The 26,353-nt window shown below is 40.8% G+C and overlaps 1 protein-coding gene across 1 annotated transcript in view; it reads right to left on the reverse strand.

Annotated features, from left to right (window-relative positions):
* Positions 1-469: 469 nt before the first annotated feature.
* Positions 470-26,353, reverse strand: part of LOC123767735 (serine racemase-like) — a 29,848-nt gene continuing 3,964 nt past the window's right edge. The window contains exons 2-8 of the mRNA XM_045757691.2: positions 22,284-22,374; positions 18,637-18,754; positions 9,795-9,909; positions 8,256-8,352; positions 7,597-7,715; positions 4,141-4,251; positions 470-1,039 (exon numbers count right to left, since the gene is read on the reverse strand). Coding sequence (XP_045613647.1) covers positions 884-1,039; positions 4,141-4,251; positions 7,597-7,715; positions 8,256-8,352; positions 9,795-9,909; positions 18,637-18,754; positions 22,284-22,374 — 807 coding nt within the window. The 3' untranslated portion in view covers positions 470-883. The remainder of the gene's footprint in view (positions 1,040-4,140; positions 4,252-7,596; positions 7,716-8,255; positions 8,353-9,794; positions 9,910-18,636; positions 18,755-22,283; positions 22,375-26,353) is intronic.

Consider the following 26,353-nt stretch of genomic DNA (forward strand, 5'->3'; position numbering starts at 1 on the left):
TAGTACTTACAGTAACGATGAGGACCATAGTACATATATCGACGTACAACGCAATTAGAAAGAACTCTGTTCTGTTGAATTTAGAAAGAGCGGAAGAGGCTTTGTATATATGATGCAAAAACAAATTAATCTAACCTAACCTTCCTAGGCCTAATATACGCTATATGAAACCTAATATAGTACATATATGTGCTATACTAGGTCTAGGAAAATTTAAGTTTCTATTTAGCTTCATTTTTTTCGGACGCATTAAAGTGAATAGCACCAAATTCTACTGTCTGATTGCTTAGTACGTCAATGTTTGTAACTATGGTACACACAGTTACACAAGCTAAATATGAGGCTGGGTTGTACAGTACCGTGTGCGGCGTCGCGGGTTAATGGTAGTAACTTGGTAGTAGTAGTAGTAGTTGTTGTAGTAGTTGTTGTAGTAGTAACTGGGCTAATAAGACTTGGCCGATCGGCTAGTAAGAGGTGGTGGATCCTGGGCTAGTAGGACGTGTAAGTCTTGTGCTAGTTGGGTGTGGTGGGTGCTGTGCTAGTAGGTGGTTGGTCCTGTGCTAGTTGGTGGTGGATCCTGGGCTAGTAGGACGTGGTGGGTCCTGGGCTAGTAGGACGTGGTGGGTCCTGGGCTAGTAGGACGTGGTGGGTCCTGGGCTAGTAGGACGTGGTAGGTCCTGGGCTAGTAGGACGTGGTGGGTCCTGGGCTAGTAGGACGTGGTGGGTCCTGGGCTAGTAGGACGTGGTGGGTCCTGGGCTAGTAGGACGTGGTGGGTCCTGGGCTAGTAGGACGTGGTGGGTCCTGGGCTAGTAGGACGTGGTGGGTCCTAGGCTAGTAGGACGTGGTGGGTCCTGGACTATACTAGCAGGAGGTGGCGGTGGACTAGTAAGTAGTGAGAGGGGTCACCCAGGGGAGGTTGTCCAGGTCAACGTTCCCGCCACACAGTATGACCCCGACCTTGTGTGCTGCTGGAGCCACTTCACCCATTAACTTGACTCCGGCGTACACTCCGGCTCCAGCTGCTGCCTCAACAACTTGCTGTGGAAAACCAGAAAATTTATAATGTATAATATAATTTAAATAATAAGTAATTAATTATAGCCCCTTACTGTAGATATAAATGTAAAGTGAGATAATTGAATGGATGGGTGCTAACTGATAAAGCCAGTTCTTTAGGATTGGCCTAGTTAGAAAAGAAATAGTTAAGAGATACTCATCAATGTTTACCAGTAAAATAAGAAGAGCGATACTTTCCTATTATGAGAGTAGATTCACAGAAGCAAAAGGAAACATGAAAAGCACATGAAAAGCCATCTCTGACATCCTAGAATCTAAACAATAATCACATAACAAGTTTTAACAAGATAAAACTCTCTAAATAACAGATTTAGAACCGTCAACTGAATTTAGTAGCTTCTTTTCATCAGTTGGTGTTAACCTTGCCAGAAAAATCCCACAGACACAGACACATGTTACTACATATCTTACCGGCAGCTATCTTAAGTATCTTAACTCTCTTCTCTCACCAGTCAGCCCTACAGATGTGTCAATCATTCACTCACTAAAAACCAAAGCTGGGAACATTAGTGAAATACCATCCATGGTATACAAGAGTGCCTTCCATTCCCTTGCGCCACCATTAGCTCTGCTGTTCAACAAATCTCTAGAGTGTCACACCTTCCCTGATATCCTTTAAAAGCACGAGTAACGTCAGTTCATAAAGGAGGCGATACTGCAGACAAACAATTACTGACCGATATCTAATCTACCTATATTGTCAAAAATATTTGAACAAATTATTTACAAACAGCTCTACTCCCACCTCGTAAAATTCAACATGTTAAGTCCCTGTCAGTTTGGCTACCGCTCCGAAAAGAGTATCAACGATGCAATTATTAGTCTGTTTGTGTTCTACACAATATGTTTGTGTTTGATATAATCTACTCAGCCCTTGACAAAAATGAGTTCCCAATTAGGCTCTTCATTGAACTGAGAAAGGCCTTTGTTACTGTAAACCATAACCAGCTCTTACTTAATCTTCACCATTATGGAATCCGAGGCTTTGCCCTGAACTATATTCGATCCTATCTTAGTGACAGACACCAATAAGTAGCCATCAGACGATTGTCATGCCCTTCAAAATGATCTAGATAAAATAAGTGTTAGTAACATCAAATGACAAATGGAATTCAATGTGAATAAATGCCATGTTATGGAATGTGGATTCGGAGAAAATAAACCACACACAACTTACAAATTATGTGGAAATTAATTACAGAACTCTAATAAAGAACGAGAACTAGGGAGATTTTAGATAGTGAGCTGTCACCAGAGGAACACATAAAGAACATTGTGAGAGGAGCGTATGCGTCGCTTTCCAACTTCAGACTTGCTTTTAATTATATGGATGGTGAAATACTGAAGAAAACTGTTCATGACTTTTGTGAGACCCAAACTGGAATATGCAGCAGTTGTATGGTGCCCAAATCTCAAGAAGCACATAAAGAAAATGGAAAAGGTGCAGCAGCATGCTACAAAATGCCTTCCGGAACTGAAAAAAACAAGAGTTACGAGGAGAAACTAGAGGTGTTAAACATGCTAAAACTAGAAGATAGAAGAAAAAGAGGTGATATGATCACCATTTACAAAATACTAACAGGAATCGACCAAACTGACAAAGAGGAATTCTGAAACCAGCAACTTCACGAACAAGAGGACACAGATTTAAGGTAAGGAAACAAAGGTGCTGAAAAAATATTAGAAAGTTTTCTTTTGCAAACACAGAGGTAGACGGTTGGAAGAAACTAAGTGAGAAGGTGGTGGAGGCCAAAACCGTCAGTAGTTTGAAAGTGTTATACTACAAAGAGAACTGGGAAGACGGGACACCACGAGCGTACCTCTCATCCTGTATCTACACCTAGGTATATATCAAATAATAAACCTGAATAGTACACAGGCCGCACTTTAAATACTTGAAAGTTCCAAATACCTTTGATGGGACTAGAACCTCCGCTCGCGTTATGCAAAGCCTAGTGCTGTACCACTGTACCACCACCCAATAAAAGCATAGGAGACTATGAACTCTTTCAACCCCATGCCCGAGTGCATTCCGGTTATGTGGTCAACTATTTCATCTAGTCCAAGTTTAAGTCACAGAACATGAAATATCAAATTGAATTGAAATTGAAATTGAAATAAGTTTATTGAGGTAAAATACACACAAAGGGATGAAATGGTAATTTTTACGGGCTCACCCGGTGGAGATTTTGTTCCGAGTAGCTGAATCTAACAACAACAACAACGGGAAATAATGTTAATGTTGACATCTCTACCGAATTCTCCTCGCCCACCGTATAACCCAATGTTTGATTGACATCCCCATTATTCCTCTATTTCTCCAAAATTAAAAAAAAATAGACGGACATCGAACTTCACGGTATAGCTTTAATAATCATAATAATAATAATAATAATTTATTTACAAGAAGGTACAATGGGTTAGTGAGAATACATTAGAGTGATATTTTGACATTCTTACAAAGCCAGTAACACGCATAGCGTCTCTGGCAGGTCCTTAATCTAACATATCAGGTAAGATGAAAAGGTACATTGTAGGGAGGTTTTATATCAACATATAACTACAATATAAGTTGACACAAGTGACTACACTAGTGAAGATATATATGTGTTAAGTACTAACATTGGGAAGTGGGTAGTACAAGATACAGTGTGAGTTTGAAGCACAAGCTACGAAACTATCAGGATCACATTACCTACTTTGGGATTTTACTTTTAAATAGGCCATGAGCTGGACAAGTTGTTAATTCATCAGGGAGTGACTTCCATAGACTGGCTCCTTTTATTTACATGAAGTATTTGCACAGATTTAGTTTGACTGGGGATATCAAAGATATATTTATTTCTGGTGTATTAATCATGGGTTCTATTACCCATGATCCCCCACCCATTACCCATTAAAATATACCTCTTATCACCATTTATGTTTTGTATGGAAAAAGGAGCGATTTTACGGATCACAGTCCTCATAATGGACCGAGTCCCAGAAATTCGGTCTTTTTTCGAAATCGGTCCTGTCCACCTTTGTGCAAGAGGCACAAACCTCAACAAAGTTCCACTAACCTTCATGTGTACGAAAGCGAATTTCATGCCTTCAATCATTTGGTGATCAGTCACAGTGAAGACTCTGGGGCTGGCATACTTGCAGATGATGGGGAATGCTAGGTGGCCAATCTTGATATGGAACATCAGTGAAGAACAAGTTACTAAGTAAAATCAGAGAGTTAACAAAATTTTAATATTAAAAAATGGTTAGATTTAGAGATGAGTGTACAAATCTTGTTGATAATTTATTACAAAGAGGTGTTTCCTGCATCACTTAGTTCCTTCGTTAGGCAATATTATGACTAAAAATGGAACGACAAAAATCGTTGCAGAATTAAGTTGACTCTTATACCAGGAAAGGTTAAGGGCCGCAGGACTAACAACACTGCCTGGAGGCCTGGTAGCTGAGTGGACAGCGCTCTGGACTTGTAATCCTAAGGACCGGGTTCGAACCCCGCTGATGGCAAAAACAAAACAGTCAGAGTTTCTTTCACCCTGATGCCCCCTGTTACCTATCAGTAAATAGGTACCTGGAAGTTTGACAGCTGTTACGGACTGCTTCCTGGGGGCGTGTGTGTGTGGGGAAAAAATAGTTAGTAACACTTGATTGATTAACAATTGAGAGGCGGGCCGAAAGAGTAGAGCTCAACCCCCGCAAGCACAACTAGGTGAGTACAACTAGGTTAATACTACAAACCAGACATGACAAGGCTGATTCTCATCGAAACTTTTAAAATACCGAACATTTTGGAGTATATTGATCCAGACCACTTCTTTAAAAGGTCAGATGTAACACAACTAAGGAGCAACGGAACACAGGGAGAGATCACATTGTCGTTGATATATATTAATGCGAAAATCCAGAGGAGCCGTGATGAGGACTGCGTTTAGAGCGCACGTTTGGAGCCCAGCGCGTAGGTTCGAATCTTCTTCACAACTGTGGATTTTTTCAAGGAGCAACGGTTTCTAGCTCAAAATGCCACAATGTAGGACTGAGAACATGAGGTCCTTTTTCACCCAAAGGATTATAAACCCATGGAACCGCCTATCCGCCGAAGCCGTAAATGTTAAAACACTGCTGCAATTCAAGATCAAGTTCTATAAAATCATCAGGAAAAAGGGAGGACCTTTGAAAAGCCGCCAGCTTCCTGTGAAGACAGGAAGCTGGCGGCTTAACCTATAATAGGTATAGGTTAAGTAATAATTGTAATTACGAAGCAATAAGATGCTTATCTTAAGATACTAACAAGGTTAGGTAAGGTCGGTGTTTTCTATGAATCTTTTTAAGGGTATCTGTTATGTTTAGTATATCACCTATGCACGTAGTTAATAAGTCAATATTGACTTTACGAATTTGCGAGAACGGGTTGGTCTTCACTGAGGACACCAGAACGATAGTGGCCTTCAAGTAAAAATACAGGCAGGCAAATCGACGTTTCGGCCCGGTGTGGAGATGTTTTATACCATCCTCACCGGGTCATGCTGGAGCAAGGAAGACACGTGTAACCATCACTAGATTTTTTTTTTTTTTTTTTTTTGGAGATATATACAAGATTTGTTACATTCTTGTACAGCCACTAGTACGCGTAGCGTTTCGGGCAGGTCCCTGGAATACGATCCCCGCCGCGAAGAATCGTTTTTTCATCCAAGTACACATTTTACTGTTGCGTTAAACAGGCTACAGTTATGGAATTGCGCCCAGTAAATCCTCCCCGGCAAGGATACGAACCCATGACATAGCGCTCGCGGAGCGTCAGGCGAGTGTCTTACCACTACACCACGACCACGGAGACTGTTTGCACCTGCATGTCAACAAAGTATTTTGGCGAAGGAGATCTTCATAGTTCTACTGATTAGACAGCCTGGTCCAACTTTGACGCTGGACGAACAACTGACTCCTGCTGCGCCTGAAGGGTCGCTGGAAAACAGGTTATCTTGAAATGATTTCGGGGCTTTAGTGTCCCCGCGGCCCGGTCCTCGACCAGGCCTCCACGCCCAGGAAGCAGCCCGTGACAGCTGACTAACATCCAGGTACCTATTTTACTGCTAGGTAAAAGGGTGAAAGAAACTCTGCGCATTGTTTCTCGCCCGCGCCCGGGATCGAACCCGGGACCACAGGATCATAAGTCCAGCGTGCTGCCCGCTTAGCCGACCGGTTCCCCAGGTCACGATCCCCCCCCCCCTTTTTGTTTTTTTTTTAGATATACAAGAGTTGTTACATTCTTGTGTAACTTTGCCCGCTGGGGTTTGATACTGCCGGACGGCATCACTCTTCAAAAACCCTGACTGATGCGACGCCTGGCACACATACATCGCTATGGGTTAACAGGTAATTGGTCAATTTTGAACGTTTTCTATCCATATGGGCACAGAGAGAGAGAGAGAGAGAGAGAGAGAGAGAGAGAGAGAGAGAGAGAGAGAGAGAGAGAGAGAGAGAGAGAGAGAGACAGAGACAGAGACAGAGAGAGACACAGAGAGACAGAGACACAGAGAGACAGAGACAGAGACAGAGAAAGAGAGAGAGACAGAGAGAGAGAGAGGAGGTCCTGCGCATGCAAGTCGATTCTCACAATCGACTTGAGAATGGTCCAGGACGGACCGAAACGTCGTCGTCCCTTCACCTTCTAGTGTGTGGTCTGGTCAACTTAGGATTAAGGACCTGCCCGAAAAGCTATGAGTGCTAGTGGCTGTACAAGAATGTAAGAACTCTTGTACATATAAATATAAATAAAATGGAGCGCACCAGAGAATTGTAAATTTGAATAAATTACTTTCGTTTCTCTTGAAGTCAAAGGTTCGTCTGACTATTCCTTATACATTTTTTTACTACAGCTCTCAGTTGTGCGACTCTCAATGACTGATAAATTTTGACTCCTAGGTCCTTTTCTTCATCATTTTGCTGCAAGGTAATGTTGATTTGGTAGTTGTGATGTGGTCTTGCAATTTTCAATATTAAAATACATTTGCCAATCTTCCGACCATTTGAGTTCATGTAGATCTCTTTGTAAGACCTCAGTATGATTTTCACTTCCTACTTTATTATAAGTCTCGATGTCGTTTGTAAATTTCATGATGTGTTTTATAATACTCTCATCTATGTCATTGATGTATGTGACAACTAGGGTTGGTCCTGAGGATTGAACCTTACGGTGCCTCACTCATCAAATTTATCAAGAAAATTTGAATTTCATTTCTAATTTCAAAGAATTTGAATTACACACTGCTAATACCTTCTTTCATAATACTGACGTAATAACACTAAGGTAATAATACTGACGTACTAACAATAGTGTAATAATACTGACAAAGTAACAACGACAATGAAAACCAAAATGTAACTTTCTGTAACGTGTATCATTTATACTTGTTATATTATAAGTGCCATACCGTTATCACTTAAAATAACCTTTGCAAGAAAAACATTAATGAAACCAGTTACAATTCAATTTTACACTGCAACTTGCACATTCTTACCGCTCGCAGCCTGATGGCGTCTGCCACGGTGTGGAGGAAGGTCGAGGGCTCTGGCCATAGCCTCTGCTTTGCCTTAAGACATCTCTGGAGGTCTTTCCCCACTGGTTCAACAGCATACACTGCAATAATCACACACAACGTAAACATCTGGGTTAAGTCTAACCTGCCAATTAGTGCTCACTCTGTTCATACAGCAAAAATTTTACTCTCAAACTTAGCAGTTTATAGGCTAAGACTTAGAGTAATGTAGGAAATGTATATGTTTATCTCTCAGAATGTTTGGTAATATGTTTATTGTTTGTGATGTGTGTCTATGTATATATTAACACGATGTACTGAGCAGGGTGAGAATAGCTTGAGCTACCTCATTCCTTTGTGTGTATTTTACCTCAATAAACTTATTTCAATTTCAATTTCAATTTAGAGTAATGATACAAATATTTTAGTTACCCTTACCTATTGTAAGTATAATTTGGTCAAAATATAGAACTTCAATTTTCTTACAATAATACTAAGCTTTGAAATGCTTTAACTAAATGTTTCTTTGACGCACAAGCTCAATTTTTTTTGTTATCATCATCTATACTGGTGGTAGTATCGTCTAGGTGGAAGTGGTAGCCACCTTATACAACTCTGGTGCCCACAGACAAAAATCTTACCCTGACATTTTGGTTGTATATTTTGTGCTACAGCCGAAACGCCCGCCAACATGCCCCCACCACCCGTAGCTACAACTATTGCATCAAGATCTGGAACCTGAAAATTTATGCATAAATCAAAGTTCAAACGAATAACTATGCAGGAAATTACTGAACTTGACAATACATCTCATTCTTCATACTATTACTGAACTTGATAACACCTTACACCTTATACTAATATGGAACTTGACAACACATCTTATACTTTATACTATTACCGAACTTGATAACACCTTACACTTTATAATAATGCTGAACTTGACAACACTTTATTCCTTATACTGAGAAACTTACTACAATGCCGTATTGCTTGAATGGAGATGAAGGAAAGACTCAGTATATGTGGTATTAAAAAACAAATTTTTGGATGCAGCCTAAATCCTTTCTCAAGATGCTGTATTCAATGTTCTGAACACGATTCTAGGAGTTGGCGTTCATAAGTCTTGAAATTCCTTCAAAATTGAAGTATGATGTTAACTCATACATCATACTTAGTTGAGAACACAGCATACCTTATACTAATACTGAGCTTGACAACACATCATATCTTATACTAATACTGAACTTGACAACACATCATACCTTATATACTAATACTGAACTTGACAACACATCATACCTTATACTAACACAACTTAACACATCATTACTTATACTAACACTGAACTTGACAACACATCATACCTTATACTAACACAACTTAACACACCATTACTTATACTAACACTGAACTTGACAACACGTCATACCTTATATACTAATACTGAACTTGACAACACATCATACCTTATATACTAACACTGAACTTGACAACACATCCTACCTTATACTAACACTGAACTTGACAACACATCATACCTTATACTAACACAACTTAACACACCATTACTTATACTAACACTGAACTTGACAACACATCATACCTTATATACTAACACTGAACTTGACAACACATCCTACCTTATACTAACACTGAACTTAACAACACATCATTACTTATGCTAACACTGAACTTGACAACACGTCATACCTTATATACTAACACTGAACTTGACAACACATCATACCTTATATACTAACACTGAACTTGACAACACATCATACCTTATACTAACACTGAACTTAACAACACATCATTACTTATGCTAACACTGAACTTGACAACACGTCATACCTTATATACTAACACTGATCTTGACAACACATCATACCTTATATACTAATACTGAACTTGACAACACGTCATACCTTATATACTAACACTGAACTTGACAACACATCATTACTTGTGCTAACACTGAACTTGACAACACGTCATACCTTATATACTAACACTGAACTTGACAACACGTCATACCTTATATACTAACACTGAACTTGACAACACATCATACCTTATATACTAATACTGAACTTGACAACACATCATACCTTATATACTAACACCTAACTTGACAACACATCGACATTGTAGCAAACAGAAGAACAACATCATACCTCTTCTAAAAGTTCCAGGGCAATTGTTCCTTGTCCAGCCATGACATCGTAATTGTCAGATGAATGAATTATTGTTTTTCCAGTTTCTTCTGCTATACTGGCGCACGTGTCAACCCTGAGGACAAGCACATGGACAAGTACGCATGTCTGGGAGACAAAAACAATCACCACATTTACATACCATAAACAATGTGTAAAGGTATTGTATTGTGTTAACTCACGTCTTCTTATGAGGAGGTTTGTAGCGTGTTGAGTGACTAGAGATGTAAGATGATAGGTGGCAGAGTGAAGCCAACCTGTCCTCACACCTAATTCGTCTTTTTTTTACAGAATCGAGCAATCTGTTAAAATGTGCCGGATTGGTAAACATTGAGGTAGTGAATTATTGATGTTTTCTATGCATCGGCCTCGATAGGTTAGGTTGGTTGGTACGTTGCCTGGGTTGGTACGTCGCCTGGTTTGGTACGTCGCCTGGGTTGGTACGTTTCAAAAGTTTCATATTTACGGAGTGGCAAATCAATAGATCAGCTCTTACGGGTTATTCATGCCCGTGCCACCTCTTTGGTGGCTTAATCTTTATAAATCATCAATGGAGAGATCGGGTGATTGCGAGAGGCAGAGCTTATACAGACGATGATTCACGTGGCTGAAGACATGCTGACCAAGCCTCACACCACAAGATGAAGAAACGACAACGTTTCGGTCCATTCCGGACCATTATCAAGACGTATGTGATGTAAGCTTATACAGCTTATAGTCTATGTCTTTCACGTACTTTAGAAACCTGTATATCATTTGGTAAAATTAATTTAACTATTCATATATGTGAGAGTTGAATCTCTCAGTGCACAAATTTATTGCTTGCATAAGTGCTTGCAAGACACAACTTTGTTATTTTATATCCCAAGTGTGTCAAGTGGGGGTATCTATGGGTTCCTCTCTTCACGAGGAGTCTACAGAGGTCAACAGTTCTGACCTGGGTCATCTGGATCTGTTGCACTGGAGTCGCAATAGGCATAAGACCAGGGATGAGGTACCCTCTGGCAAGGGGGAAATTCTTGATACAACTTTAGGGGGGGGCAGGACAGGCTCCCCCACCCCCCTCCCGAAACGGTTGGAGGCTGACCACAAGGCTTGGCTATCCCCTTCGAAGTCAGTATGGTCCACTGGCGAGACACCGTGGAACTAGGAATGACGTTACGAGGTGCCAACATGCCGCTACAAATCAGATGAGTTCTCAGAAAAGGTGGGAGACGCCTATGGCTGTGATTGGTTACCAGGTGATAGCGTCACGGATTCTTGGCGGTTCCCTCGAGGCACTCCAGGAGTTATTCGGCCGAGGACAGCGACAGGAGGAGGAGGAGGATTGCTTTAAAGGGCTCAAAAGCAAGGCCTCTATCTCCTAAGTCCTAGAGTAACAGTTAACCCTAACACCAGTAATACACCAGATCCGAATCATTGGGTATTCCAGGTGTCAAAGGATTTACCTACCGTCAGAAGGATACAGGATCTACGACACCAGCAACGGTTCGAGGCCACATGTGTCGTACGTGAGGCACAAGCAGTGTGAAATACCTGCATGTGTGATTTCACAGGAAGCAGAGATAGCAGCCCGAGATAGAGGTGAAAGCTCGAGTAATCGACGAAGGGAAACAGTGTAACTCACCTGTGCTCGTATCTTGATTCACATTGGTAAGACTCAGTGTCAGGTGTGAGTTTGAGAGGCAGTGATTGTCGGTGAAGCAGTGATGCATCTTTGATGTTGTTGTTGGTTTAGATTTAGCTACTCAGAACGAAATGTCCATGTAGCACGGGCTATGGTGAGCCCGTAAACACACCTTTGATGACAACCAACTGTGAAATATCCTAAGAAGTGTGAAGAGCTTTGAAAGAGTGAACGTGTGGTGGTTCGCTATCTAGGTCAGAAGGAGGTGAGGTGGTATCCCTTGCCCGGTGTGTGTGTGTGTGTGTGTGTGTGTGTGTGTGTGTGTGTGCGTGCGTGCGTGCGTGCGTGCGTGCGTGCGTGCGTGCGTGTGTGTGCGTGCGTGCGTGCGTGTGTCTGTACTTTAGTACTTCTGTCTACGTTCCATGTTTTGTGGGAAATTCGAAGTTTTCTCGAATATGAACGGTATTTGACCATTCCTCAGAAAGCGACCCACAATGGTCGACTAACAACCAAGTTCCTAATTACTGCTAGGTGAACAGAGGCAACGGGTGCAAGGAGACGCGCCTAGCTGTCTCGCCCTGCCCAGGATGTGTGTGTGTGTGTGTGTGTGTGTGTGTGCGTGTGTGTGTGTGTGTGTGTGTGTGTGTGTGTGTGTGTGTGTGTGTGTGTGTGTGTGTGTGTGTGTGTGTGTGTGTGTGTGTGTGTGTGTGTGTGTGTGTGTGTGCGCACGTTCATGCATTTATCAGCCGCGCGGTGCAAAAGGAGAAGCAGGAAGCGTGAGGCATGCACATTCTTTTCTCAGGAAGTGGGGTTAACTGTACCGGCATTCTAAAGACTGAAGGAGTGAGGGTGGTAACTGATGATCGTGTCAAGGTGATTGACCAGCTCGGGTGGTGCAAACCAAGTTATCTCCTGGATTTACCTTGTCATCTAAAAAGCTGGAGGTCCGAGCTTGATCCAACATTGTTGTGGATACAGTGTTGGTCTCCCTCGCTTAAATCCGCAGTCTGCCTGTCACCTTGATCGTCGCCAACAATATGAATGAGGTGGTTGAATATAAGTACTAAAACCCGGGTTAAATTGTTTTGCACATGTTAATTTTGGTGATCAGTAATCACCCAATCTCGGATCGATCAGAGTATATCTGGCAACGAGCTTCCTCCCTGTTGGGATCCAAGGAGATTGTGGAAGTGTTAAAGTGTCAGCTCAGGGAGTGACGGGTCTTAACCTTGCGAGTGTCGCGTCGCTAGTGAGTGACCAGCGACGGATGTGTGTGTGTGAACAAAGTTATATGATACACATTTGAGATAGGTTGTTACCATCTGTCACAGCAAGTGTTGGCAGTGATTGATTACTACGGTCGTCTTGGTGGCACGTAAGTGGTATGAGAGGAGGTTGTCTGTGCGGCACACTTCATATTATTATTGTCTGATTATCCAATTGTGTTGTTGTGTTGTCAAGTGACACTTTGTTATTGTTTCGTCTGTGTGATAAAACCATACTAAGGTATTATAATTATTGAAAGATTATAACTGATTGTTAACTGTCTGAGTGAGAGTGTGATTAATGTAAATTGTTAATTAATTGATTGTTGACTGTGTGAGTGACAGCGTGATTAACGTAATTTAATTGAGTGTTAATTAATTCATTGTGATTTAATGTATTGGTGACATTGTTAAAGTAAAGTTATTACTTATTGTTTTGACAGTCTTGGTGACAGTCTTGGTGACATCTTGTGACAGTGTTCTTTGTATTCATTTACGTGTGCAAATTTGTTGTGTTGGTGAAGTGTTTGATACTGCCAGTGGCGGGTGTAGTAATTGCTAAAAGTGTTCAAGAAGTGTTCAGTTAGTTCACTTTTGTTCATAGCCTGTCAAGTGGGTCGAGACTGGAGTCTCTTTCACACACGTGAGAGTGGTGGGAACGGGTTCCTGCTGCGAGCAGGTGTTTGACAGTTGTTGAGGTGACACTCTTCAATAACGTAACGAACGTGACTCACTGTGTATTAGTAACTAAATTGTTAAATAAATTTATTTTCATACACGTGCCTTTGGCGTCATGCTGAAGTACTGCCCCTATATTTCATCTACATTGCTACTTGACATTGTCATCAATTTGAGTTGGCTCAGGATCCAGCCTAGAGCCTCAAGCATTGAATACAAATTCAATGTGATGACCCATCCGCTACCTGCTAGATTTGCTTGCAAGCAAGTTGCAGAGCGAACGACCTAAGTGTGCAAGGTCTGGTATTGCATGTGCAGTAGAAGACCTTCATCCCCACCTGGACTACCCTGGCGTCTTACGCCTCCAGAGTGTATTCATTTGTTCGTCGCTTGGCTGTTGTGACCACTGCCAAGTGACCTCTTACAGCGTGGCTCCCACTAGTGTTGGTGCGGTTGCATGCAGTTGCAGGTAGAGGGGCAACAATAGCCAAGGCAAACATTTGAGTCCACACCCTAATACCCTGTAATCTCACATTCTGGCGCCCAACAAGGTGCTACTGAGAGTCTGTGAGGAAGGTATAATCTCACAATATATATTTGCTTCATTTTCTTATGATATTAAATATGAACAACACTCATTATCTTATATATAAAGGGGCAGATTCAACTAATTTACTCGTGAGAGATATTTTAACATTTATATTTCTTTTGTATTAGGCTCAAAACATACGTATGGATACTATAAACTGAGCTTAAAAAATAATAATAAACACAAAAGTATTTTAATATTTTTCAGTTCAAGTTTGAACAATTTTATTGCAAAGTCATTTTGATCGTATCATTCGGTCTAGGTTTTATAATTTGGGTTAAGGAAATTTATAATTTATGTTACCTAAAAAAGAACAAAAATGATCGCTTGGCGTTCCGCGAGCGCTTTGTCATGGGTTCGTACTGGTCGGGGAGGATTTACTGGGCGCAAATCCTTACTGTTTAACCCAACAGTAAAATGAGTACTTGGTTGTAAAAACGATTCTTCGTGGGGAGTCGTATTCCAGAGACCATAGGATTAAGGACTTGCCCGAAACGCTATGCGTACTAGTGGCTGTACAAGAATGTAACAACTCTTGTATATATCTAAAAAAAAATGAACCGTTCCTCGTGGCGTCACTAGAGCGTGCAAGGAGGAGGGGGACGCCTTTTGTTTAACCAGCAAATCTCTCGTGAAGAAGTTCTGTAGGCAGCCACGTTTATACTCGTGACCCGAGCCATCTTCAAGTTCTTCTGCTGCCGCTACCTCAAAATAACGGGAGTACCTCGTTTCCGGTTGGGTAAAACATTAACATTTTATTACTGAGCTCATTAATATAATAGACAGCCAGTGATGAGGCGGGCGTCAATCACGTAACAATTAATAATTTATGTGCCATATCTGTGATTAAGAAGGTATTTGCAGTAGCTATATTCTATCCATCCAGGAGATATTTTGTGGCAACCCGAAGAAATTAGCGACATCTACTTGTGGCGGGAGGTGAGGACGTGACACATAGCCACGAGGCCCATATACCTGGCTGTGTGTCCACGTGTCCAACACTTGTATCCATATTGAAGCCTTCAAATCAGATCAAGTGATTGAGTACTCAAACTAACTTCAGTAGATTAACAATTAAATAATTAGTATAAATTTTCCTGTCAATCGATAATTCTCGATTGATAGGCTACATCTAATAAACCCCCTCAACTTGTATAGGGATATGACTCACGGGTGAATTTAAATTTATACAGTCCACTCACTATGACATACAGTCCGCTAAGCTATTGTAAAAAATAAAATAATAATTAAATTTAAATTATAAATTATAATACATTCAATTAATCAATTAATTAATAACTAAAATAAATAATAAAATCCCACGAGTCAGAATTCCCCACATCTACTACTACTATTACTACTACTACTACTACTACTACTACTACTTTATTCACAAAAGTATGCACACAAAACATATGACAGGTCTATTTCAATGTACAAGAGTGGCACTTAAAATGAGGCTACAAGTACGCAGTTTCTGCCAAAACTTAGAATCTTTCAGATACAAATAATTTATAGGTATAATGGGTAAAGACTTAATACTTACTGAGAAGTAAGCTACATATGAGACATGTTCAAGAAATATTAATTTGTTCATTTCTTGAACATCTCTTGATGTTCAAGAAATGTTCTTGAACAGGGAATACCTATGTCCTTGATTTATATAACAAATGAAATACAATATAAAGGTGATACTTATAATAATGATAATATCGTAGACTACTACATTATAGAATATGTAGTTTTAGCAACAGTACACAAATAGTTGTTAACATTATTAATAACAACAATGATATTTTTATATACAAAGATGCATCTTAGTAAAGTCACTAGAACATTAAGCGTTCCGGGCGTAACATAAAATAAATCAGTAAAATGTGAATGTTTATTGGGGTAAACATTTAATAATAAACAGGAAGTATGATAATATATATGAATTGAATAAGCAATTTAGAAAAAATTAATACATTACAGTAATCAGATGACAATGATGAATAGCATAGGGTTTTTTTTAGTAAATTAAATTTAAGATAACCGTAAAACACACAAAAACAAATTTCGATGGGGAAATATGAGGTGAGATTTTAAATTAAATTTTTTCCCCGAGGGGCGAGTTTATTAGGCAGCGCCACTCATCCTGTGAGTCAGGGGAGACATCTCCCGTCACGCAGGGTGCAGTCGCACCTCCACAGATCTCCAGTATCAGCTCTTGATACTGGTAATGGCTCAAAAGGGCCACCACTTACGGGCTATTCATGCCCGTGCCACCTTTAGGGTGACTTAATCTTCATCAATCAATCAATCCTGTGAGTGGACATACCGCCATAGCAGCATGTACAACACTCTCCAATAGGAAGAAAACCCGCTGGGTTGTTCATCCTGTCACTTGTACCCAGACACAGCTGGAACTTCGTAACTGTCTTAAGTGAACAGCTCCTCAAACAAGAAGATTAACATTCGTCAACCCTTAAATACTTACTTTATTTTGTGGGTGCAATATGGGGGAATCTTTTAAGAACAGTATCAATATTTGACAAATAGTGTTTTTCTAACTCAAACAATGTGGGGTTTATTATTCTACACATATTCGTAATGACTATTAAATGTTCACACTCTCAGGTAGTGGTCTAGGCGGTGTCCATCACTCTCACCACAGATTCTGCAACCCCGCTGCTCAACTGTTGTTTCTATTCCGAATCTCAATGGATATTTGTATCCAAGACGGATTCTTGCTATTACTAATTCTCTCCGGCGGCCACCTCCTCTTCGTCCATAATGATTGGGATTGCCAGCTGCAGCCACATTGTACCAGCGTACAGATTCACTGATTTGTTATTCTATCCTCCTTTCCTCAGTAACCTTGTCATGGTGATATTGCCTCTAATTTGTAGAGGTCTTGGGTATGAAGTATTCAATATGATCTCCAGCGCCTTCAGCAGCCAGCACATCTGCTCGTTCATTTCCACAGATTCCAACATGGGAGGGAATCCACATAAATTTGACGACTGTTCCTTGATTGGTTAGTATCCTCATAACTCTCTTGATCTCAGCGACTATCGCAGGATTTTCTGTCCGATTTTTACTAAGGCTTTGTAGCGCTGCTTTAGAGTCAGTGCTGATCACTGCACCTTCAACGACTCTTAACGTTTCTTTCAACGTGTTTCCTTGACTCTTAGTGTTTTCTTCAACGACTCTTAACGCCATAACAATGGCAGTTCGGCTTGCGTTGAAGAAACAGTTCTCAATACGTGCTTTTCCTTCATTTGAGCATTGAAAGACATTATTCCTAATTACAGTGTATGCTGCACCAGCCCTGCCATTGACAGGGTTAGATGACCCATTAGTGTAGCTTTGATCTAATTCATTTCCAGTTTCTTTATAGATTTCCTCAAGATAATTGTGCCTCATTTCTTGAGTTATCATGTTGGACTTTTTGGTTGTCATCTCATTGATGATAATCCTGCATGGGTCATCCACCCAGGGAGGTAATATTACATTTGCGAAGTAATTTCACAATTTGGGACCCTTGATTTACATAGCATGTCTCCTTTGGTTAAGTCTCACTGAAGAAATATAAAAAAGATATTTGTTTCTCGTGTGTTGTCCATGGGTTCTGCTGCAGCCCTCCAGGAAGTACTTAAGGTCAGGATTAGCATTGCAGTGCAAAGTTTTATAGATACAGAGCACACTTGAGAGGATGTGCAGTGACTTGGTACTTAACATGTTCAAAAATCTTAGTGAAGGAACTGATTTATTATAAGTTATGCCCGAAACGCTTTGCCTATAAGTGGCCTTATGAAATAAACATTCTCTGTAACAATTATTAAACCACTGTATAATATTCCTTTGTACATTTAAAAAATATATATTATTATTATTATTATTATTATTATTATTATTATTATTGTTATTATTATTATTATTATTATTATTATTATTATTATTATTATTATTATTATTATTGAGAGGAAGCTGAGTACTGTCTGAGACTGGAGTTTGTAATTGTTTTAATTGCTAATTTATGTTGAGTGGTTAGGGGTAGGAGGTAGTATAAGGTTATAGATCCTCAGGCACTGCAGATACCATATGTGAGATAAGGATAAATGCAGGAATAATAGTTTCCAGTGTTTTGTATTTAATTAATCTGATAATGTTTTATGCTTGAATAGCAAAATATTACTAATTGGAAACGTACCATTATTAATTGCCATCTTTACTGGTGACTAAAAATATAAATAAAATACTTAAAGTTGACCGATTTTATTCAAATATAGCTCAAAATATAGTTAATGATCCTGGCTTTAAAATGGCAACAACAACAAAAAATTAAAACATATAGAGAAAATGACTGGGAAAGGACAAGGGAATGATTCCCTCGTTATGGGTACTGGACGACATTGTTGTTGTTTTAGATTCAGTTACTGGGAAAAAAAAGTTGCAAGTAGCACGGGCTATAGTGAGCCCGGAGTGGACTTACCTGGCTTATACCTTGCCTTACATGGAACGGGGCTGTAACTGAGAGACATGTGTATACTGTTGTTGTTGTTTTAGATTTAGCTACTCAGAACGAAATGTCCATGTAGCACGGGCTATGGTGAGCCCGTAACTCCATGTGTGTATACATATTCAGGTAAATATATGTACCTTGAATGCGGTGTGGGGTGACAGAAGACCAGGTCAGCCCCGAGCCTGCGGATAGCCTCACACTTGACTTTGGGAGTACCTCTGGGGACCACCACTGTGCACGGCAACTTCACGCACTCTGTTAAATTACACCTTCTTAACAACACACGCCTACAACATCTTCCAATTATTTGTTGGAAATTTGCATTTAGTTGTGTACCATAGATCTCAGTGCTATAAATATTGATAGCACTGAGTAGGTACTGAAACTCTTGCTCTGTACATTAATTGTTGTATATAATAAATGTTATAACATTCCATGTTGAGTTTTCAAGTGCTTGAAGAGCTGACTTTGAATCACAGAAAATTACTCTACTGTTTTTCAGTGCGTTAGTGCCAAGTTGTAGAGCAGCTGATTCTACTTGTATGCATCTAAGCTAGGTGTTCAGTCTCACCCTTGTGGTCTGTGTACATCTGTTGAAATCTATATTCTACAGGCTGCTGCAGTGCGACCTGTTGACATTTGAACAGACCCATCAGCGTAACCATAGTGCTCGCGAGGCCGTAAGTTATTTATAAAGGAATCAATAGTTTCAAGTGTTGTTGCTTTCAGGAGTGCTAGATTTTCCTTCTTCTTTTTGCTGATGGGCGTGTAAGACACTTGTATTTCAGGGTACAGATATAATGGAATATCATTGGCTAATACTTTGCATACAATATGAATATTTAGTTTAATGAGACTGGCAACACTTCTACTCAACCAGCTTGCATATACTAGTGACCTAATGAACATCATGTAGAACATTCTGGCATATTTGGACTTGTGATCCTGTGGTCCTGGGTTCGATCCCAGGCGCCGGCGAGAAACAATGGGCAGAGTTTCTTTCACCCTATGCCCCTGTTACCTAGCAGTAAAATAGGTACCTGGGTGTTAGTCAGCTGTCACGGGCTGCTTCCTGGGGGTGGAGGCCTGGTCGAGGACCGGGCCGCGGGGACACTAAAAAAAAGCCCTGAAATCATCTCAAGATAACCTCAAGATACTGTAGGTTGCCCGCTGGTGCGTTGGCAACACTTTCCCGCCTACAAGCAGCACTAGTCAGTTCTTCTGTAAGTAGTAAGGGTGATAGTTGCTCTCTCATCACCTTCACACAGAAGGTAGTACTGGCTGCTCAATTCTTTCACATATGGTTGGGAGTTTCAGCTCCTCCTACATGTTGATGATTCTTGTGAATCTGGGAGCTCCAAGAATTATCCTCGTGGCATCATTTTGAATTTTCTATAAAGCTTTCAGCCTATTACTAGGGTGACTAATAAGGTGCAGGGCATGGTAGTCGACTAGTGACCTAATGAACATCATGTAGAACATTCTGGCATATTTGACATTAATACCAATGTGCTTTCCAGCAAGCGTTTTAAGAGGACTTAGCCTTTCTTTAAGCTTAAACTGTAGTTCACTTACAATGTCTATTTATATTCACGTCGAGGTATTTGCATTGCCTGCAGTTTTCAATGCGCTTATCATTGACATTAAAAACAGGAGGATTATTGATTTTTGGGCGGCATAATGTCGTTGTTTTCCCTGTGGAGACAATAAGCCCACATTCAATACATTTATTTGGGAGTGTGTTAAGGAGAGGCTGCAGCCGGTTGTCACTGTTTGCAATGACGCAAATGTCGTCTGCATAGCAGATGACAGCCTCATCGACTTGTGCAGGTAGGTCAGCTATTAGTCTATGCATACAACATACTGGAGTGAGCGATATGGAAGAAAATGCAGAATAGAACAAGTGAAGAGCAGTGGTGCCATAGGCACCTCTGCTTTGATGTCCACTCCAGTGGACATCAAAGGTCCACTGTTGTTCAACACCCTCCCAGCGAGTATCAGAAATAATGTCGGAACAATCGTGCACATCTTCAAGAGAAAACTTGATAGTTTTCTTCAAGAAGTGCCGGACCAACCGGGCTGTGGTGGATATGTGGGCCTGTGGGCTGCTTCCGACCAGCCTGTTGGACCAAGTTCTCTCAATTCGAACCAGACCTCGCGCCAGACTTGGGGAGTAGAAGAACTCCCAGAACCCGATCAAGCAAGTATGCATCAGCACATTGAACACCGTAGGACTGAGGGCTCCTCCCTGAGGTTTGCCCAATTCAAAGGAAGCATTATAGCTACTCTTAACTCCCCCCCCCCTTATAGATGATTGCAGCAGTTCTGTTACTCAAATAACCCCTAATCTATTTCAACAAATCTCACCTGACTCTAAAAAAGCTATTTGCTCTAGGAAAGGATGAGTTTCCTATTATTTTTGTCAAAAGCAGCTTGAAGGTCAAGAAAGGCTACGCGAGTCTTTGGTTCCTGTCTGATGAAGAACTCCGCAAAGCAAGATTATGTCCTTCTCCCAGGAAGAGAGCCATACAAGTTTGAAGTGGGTTGACCTTTGATTTGCATTATTAGCCTACTGAGAAAATCCTCTCAAGGACCTTACACATGCGGGAAGTTACAGATTGTTCGTTTTTGGCTTCGGTATAGGTAGTATGAGGCCCTGAGTCCAGCGATCTGGTAGGGCACCTAGCCGTAGTCTCTACAGTTCTTGCAGCGGACTGTTAGGTATGTCGGAAAGAAGCCTCATGCTATTGTATATTATGCCATCGTCTCCAGAAATTGCTCTGCCGTTCTTAATTTACCTGAATTTACATGAGGCCACTAACACAAGTAGCCTCGACGAGGACAGGTAGCTGGCGGCTTGTCAAAAGCTCCTCTATTTGCCTTCATATTTTTCCGTTGGATTTCAATAAGTGATGAATCACAGACCCTCCGCCACCCCAAGATGCAACCCACAACAAATTAACCCCTGGGAACCTATTTACTGCTAGAATAGCCATTAGGTCATAGGAAACACGCCTAACTATTTCTGTACCGTCCGGAATTCTCGATTGTGAGCGAGAAGGACTCCTACTGTACCACTCATATTAGATAAGCTCAGGTCAGAATAGATGATGTTTATATTAGATGAACTCTTAATCTATATTTTGCAAAACTTCACGTAGAATAGGGTAGCAGCACATTGTTGTATGTGCCTAAGCATATTAATAAGAAAGTTAAGTTTACTACAGACAGAGATTAGCAGCGCATTTATTAAAATTATTTAATAAAGTTGTATGTAAGATTCCTCCTCCCTCCGAGGTGCCTAGTACAAAGTGTCTTGTTACACTGTTATGCCTTTGGAACAATATATAGATGACTCCCTGTTGGATAAGTAACCTCTAATCCATAATAGGCTTTAATGCACTGACATCTCTTGATCTGCTATGAAATGTTCAATAATAATTAACATAACTTTAACAATTCTTTGTGTGTGGGAACAATATTTGTTCCCACACACTTTGCAAAAAAAAAATCAAGCATTATTCATATTCAGCATAATGTATTTCAAATATGTACCTTCAATACTGTTGTCTCCAGTTTACTTACAAGTGCACCACTTGTCATACACAAGTGCACCACTTGTCATACACAAGTGCACCACTTGTCATACACAAGTGCACCACTTGTCATACACAAGTACAGCACTTGTCATATACAAGTGCACCACTTGTCATACACAAGTACAGCACTTGTCATATACAAGAATGTGGCGAGGAGAGGTAAGGAGGAAAGCCGTGGAACTTACTAGCCGCGTATGCCAAAGCCTGGGCGTGGTTACCGCTACTGTGGGTGACGACGCCCACACTCTCAGGGTTCCTCTCCTTCTCAAGAAGCACCTGAAGACACAATAAAACCTTACAAAAACGCCTGTGTTGTTCCTTTACTATTCTCGCTTCACTGAGCAAGTATATATCAATTTAATTTTATTTTAGGTTCTGGCAACTGTGTATGAATTGAATGCTGCCTTCACCAGCGGCAGTATCACCTATGGCATAGGCTACTACATCTTGTACTCGCAGTAATCCATTACTAGAATTGTACAGTTATTGGGTTTGTATCCAACATAATTATTTACCTGAATTTACCTGATACAAGCAGGGTAGCTAAAGCTGCATGTAATGAATCTGAAATTGAACTAGATATAGGTATTCCAGTCTCTGTTGTCAAAATCGCACTATTCCAGGTAGAGAGAGCATGAGAATAAAGTAGCAGCTGAGATATGATGATAAGTGAGACCAATATGTACAAAGAGCGCACAAGACCGACCAAACAGTGGTGTGGTGGCTGCCACAATCAGGCCGGGATTGACTGATATACAGTCAATCGATTGTCAGGTGCCTGCAGGTAAACACACAAGGCCGCCACAACAGTCATCAACCCTCAACAAGAGCTAGAATACATAAACCAACACTATTGATTTGACTGTTGCCGCCAGTGGCAGCTAGTTTATTGTGCACCCCATACTCGTCCTGTGAGCGCTAGTTATTGTATAAGGATGCGTTCTGTTTTGAGAGGAAAGCGAATCTCAAGTGCATTCTGCCTGACTATATTTATCTGGTGTATAAGCTTGAGCAACTGAATATATAACCCCTTGATTGATAAAGATCGAGCCACCCAAGAGGTGGCATGGGCTTGAATAGCCCGCAAATATATAACATAATAATAATAATGTTTATTCAGGTAAAAGTACATACATTCAAAATGAGTTACAAACATACTGTTGGAGTTCTAGATAGAGCTAGTATATACTATGCCTAAAGCCACTAGTACTCAGTGTCTCTGGCAAGATCTCGGAAAAACACTTAGACTAAAACAAAACTAATTGAGATCAAATGCATAAATTGAATTGAAAAATGAAAACAAGAAGAAAAAATAATGACAATAATTACATGATGGATGGAACAGCAGAAATTGAAACATAACAGCAGAAGTAATTTTAACTAAATAAATAGAAGACTAAAATTTTCTTCAAGATGATACATGGCGGATATCAGCAGTTATACAAGTTGGTCAATAATCAATATTGTTTGAAAATAGCAATACATAGGTTGACATTTAGAGGGTAAGGAAGATTACATGGATTTTATGTAGTACTTAGTTTTTCTCTTGAATTGGTTGAGAGAGATACAGTCTTTGACATGATTGGGAAGGTCATTCCACATTTTGGGTCCCTTGATTTGTAGAGCATTTCTAGTTTGGTTAAGGCGCACGCTTGGATATCAAGCTAGGCATTTGTTTCTAGTGTGGTGCCCATGGGTTCTATTACAACCTTCTAGGAACCGTTTAAGGTCAGGATTGGCATTACAGTTCAGTTTTAAATATATACCGTGAAGAGTCCCCCAGGGAACTGTGCTTGCTCCAGTACTTTTTCTCATCCTCATATCTGACATAGACAAGGACACAATCTATAGTACTGTATCATCCTTTGCAGATAACACTAGGATTTTTATGAGAATGGACAACATAGAGGACACGGCAAACCTCCGATCAGATGTAAATCAGGTCTTTCTATGGGCTACAGAAAATAATATGGTGTTAACGAAGATAAATTCCAACTCATGCGCTACGGATAAATGAAAATATAAAAACGGAAACCACGTACAAAACGCATTCAAATCATAACATAAAACGAAAAGGCAATGTAAAGGATCTGGGTGTACTCATGTCGGAAGACCTTACCTTTAAAGAACACAATAAAGTAGCCGTCACAACTGCAAGAAAAATGACAGGTTGGATAACAAGAACCTTTCACACTAGAGATGCTATACCGATGATGATACTTTTCAAGACGCTAGTGTTCTCTAGAGCGGAATACTGTTGCACAATGACAGCCCCTTTCAAAGCAGGAGAAATTGCTGACCTGGAGAGCGTGCAGAGATCCTTTACTGCAAGAATCCACTCAGTAAAACATCTAAACTATTGGGACCGACTAAAGAGCCTAAATCTGCATTCTCTTGAGCGCAAGCGGGAGAGATACATAATAATTTACACGTGGAAAATAATAGAGGGGTCGGTCCCAAACCTGCACACAGAAATAACATCACACGAGACCAGAAGGCATGGCAGGATGTGCAGAATACCCCCGTTGAAAAGCAGAGGTGCAATAGGTACCCAGAGAGAGAACTCTATTAACATCAGAGGCCCGAGACTGTTCAACACGCTTCCACTACACATAAGGGGCATAACTGGCCGACCCCCTCGCAGTGTTCGAGAGAGAACTCGATAAGCACCTCCAAAGTATACCTGATCAACCAGGCTGTGACTCATACATCACCTATGTAAACGTATACGTGTTATATGTTTTATGAGCCGTCGCTCATAAAACGGAGGAAAGGGTCCTGAAAGATATTGTTAATAGGAACGTTATCCCTACAGACAAAAATCAGAAAATACAATTGACAATTTACTATAAAACCAAAAAAACGGCCAACCTACTCATGAGAAACTCTCCAGACACCAAGCAGAACGCCTTGAAGGAAACCAACGTCGTCTATGCCTTCAAATGCCCACTTGGGGACTGTAAGCCCCAAAGAACTCAGTATATAGGCAAGACAACAACGTCTCTTTCCAGGCGATTAACAATGCACAAACAACAGGGCTCCATCAAGGAACATATAATCTCTTCTCACAACCAGACCATCACCAGAGAAGTCTTAACAAACAACACAGAAATCATCGATAGATACAGCTATAGCAGGAGGCTCGACATCAGCGAGGCACTACATATCAAAAAGTCAACACCAGCAATCAACAGCCAATTAATGCACAACTATATTCTACCCACTTCAAGACCCCGTACCAATATAGAAGCATCAAGAGGAAATATGGGCCAATAGGCCTTCTGCAGTTACTTCCATTCTTATGTTTTTATACCCATTGGTTCATGTTCTATCATGTGCAAATGTCAATCACCTCACTTAAAACTTTTGTACCATATCACCTCGCCCAAAACGAGTATAAGTATGGATGTATTTTGTGTGTTTACAGGTTACAGTTGACACATGACGTATTTGACGTGAGTTTAGGAAAGGTGGGAGATAGTCACACATCCCAGGCGCACCGTGGCTGCTAAACCATCATATTGCCGAGTCCTTTCTTGTTGGTGCCTTATATTAATGTCTGCTCACGGCAGAGTGACAGCTTGGCCACGCTCTATAAAGGTGAAGTCAGTGTGATCGGTATTGTCTGTCAGGTTCACCTGTTGTCCATCAGTCGGCGGTTAAATTTATATGTCTCAGGTATCACTGCCCTGTTGTCAACTCATTCGAAATTCCCTTCAGTTTAGCTGAAACCCATCCTCCTGTTTAGATAGTACCTACTATGACTAATAGTCACGAACTCGCAAGTACTAAGATTTTACATAGTAGTATACTGACTAGTAAGGAGTTCTTAAAAAAAAAGCTCTGCTCTTTCAGCCCGCCTCTCAACTGTCAATCAACTGTTACTAACTACCTTTTTTTCACACACACACACACACACACCTCTAGGAAGCAGCCCGCAACAGCTGTCCAACTCCCAGGGACCTATTTACTGCTAGGTAACAAGAGCATCAGGGTGAAAGAAAGTCTGCCAATCTGTTTCCGCCGGCGGCCGGGATCGAACCCGGACGAGTCCCAAGCGCTGTACATTGAGCCACGGTCAGCTGTGTTTAAGCAACAGTGACAAACATATGAGTATAAAGCCGCCTGATGTTTACTTGTGCTCACATCCTCCCTCTGATGTTTACATGCCCCCTCTCCTCCGCGGGCGGGCGTCCCCAACACCCTGCAGTATTGAACACCATCCCGCGGACGCTTCAGGCCCAAGGACGTCATG

Source organism: Procambarus clarkii, chromosome 67, assembly GCF_040958095.1.
Source record: "Procambarus clarkii isolate CNS0578487 chromosome 67, FALCON_Pclarkii_2.0, whole genome shotgun sequence".
NCBI classification, from domain to species: Eukaryota; Metazoa; Arthropoda; class Malacostraca; order Decapoda; family Cambaridae; genus Procambarus; species Procambarus clarkii.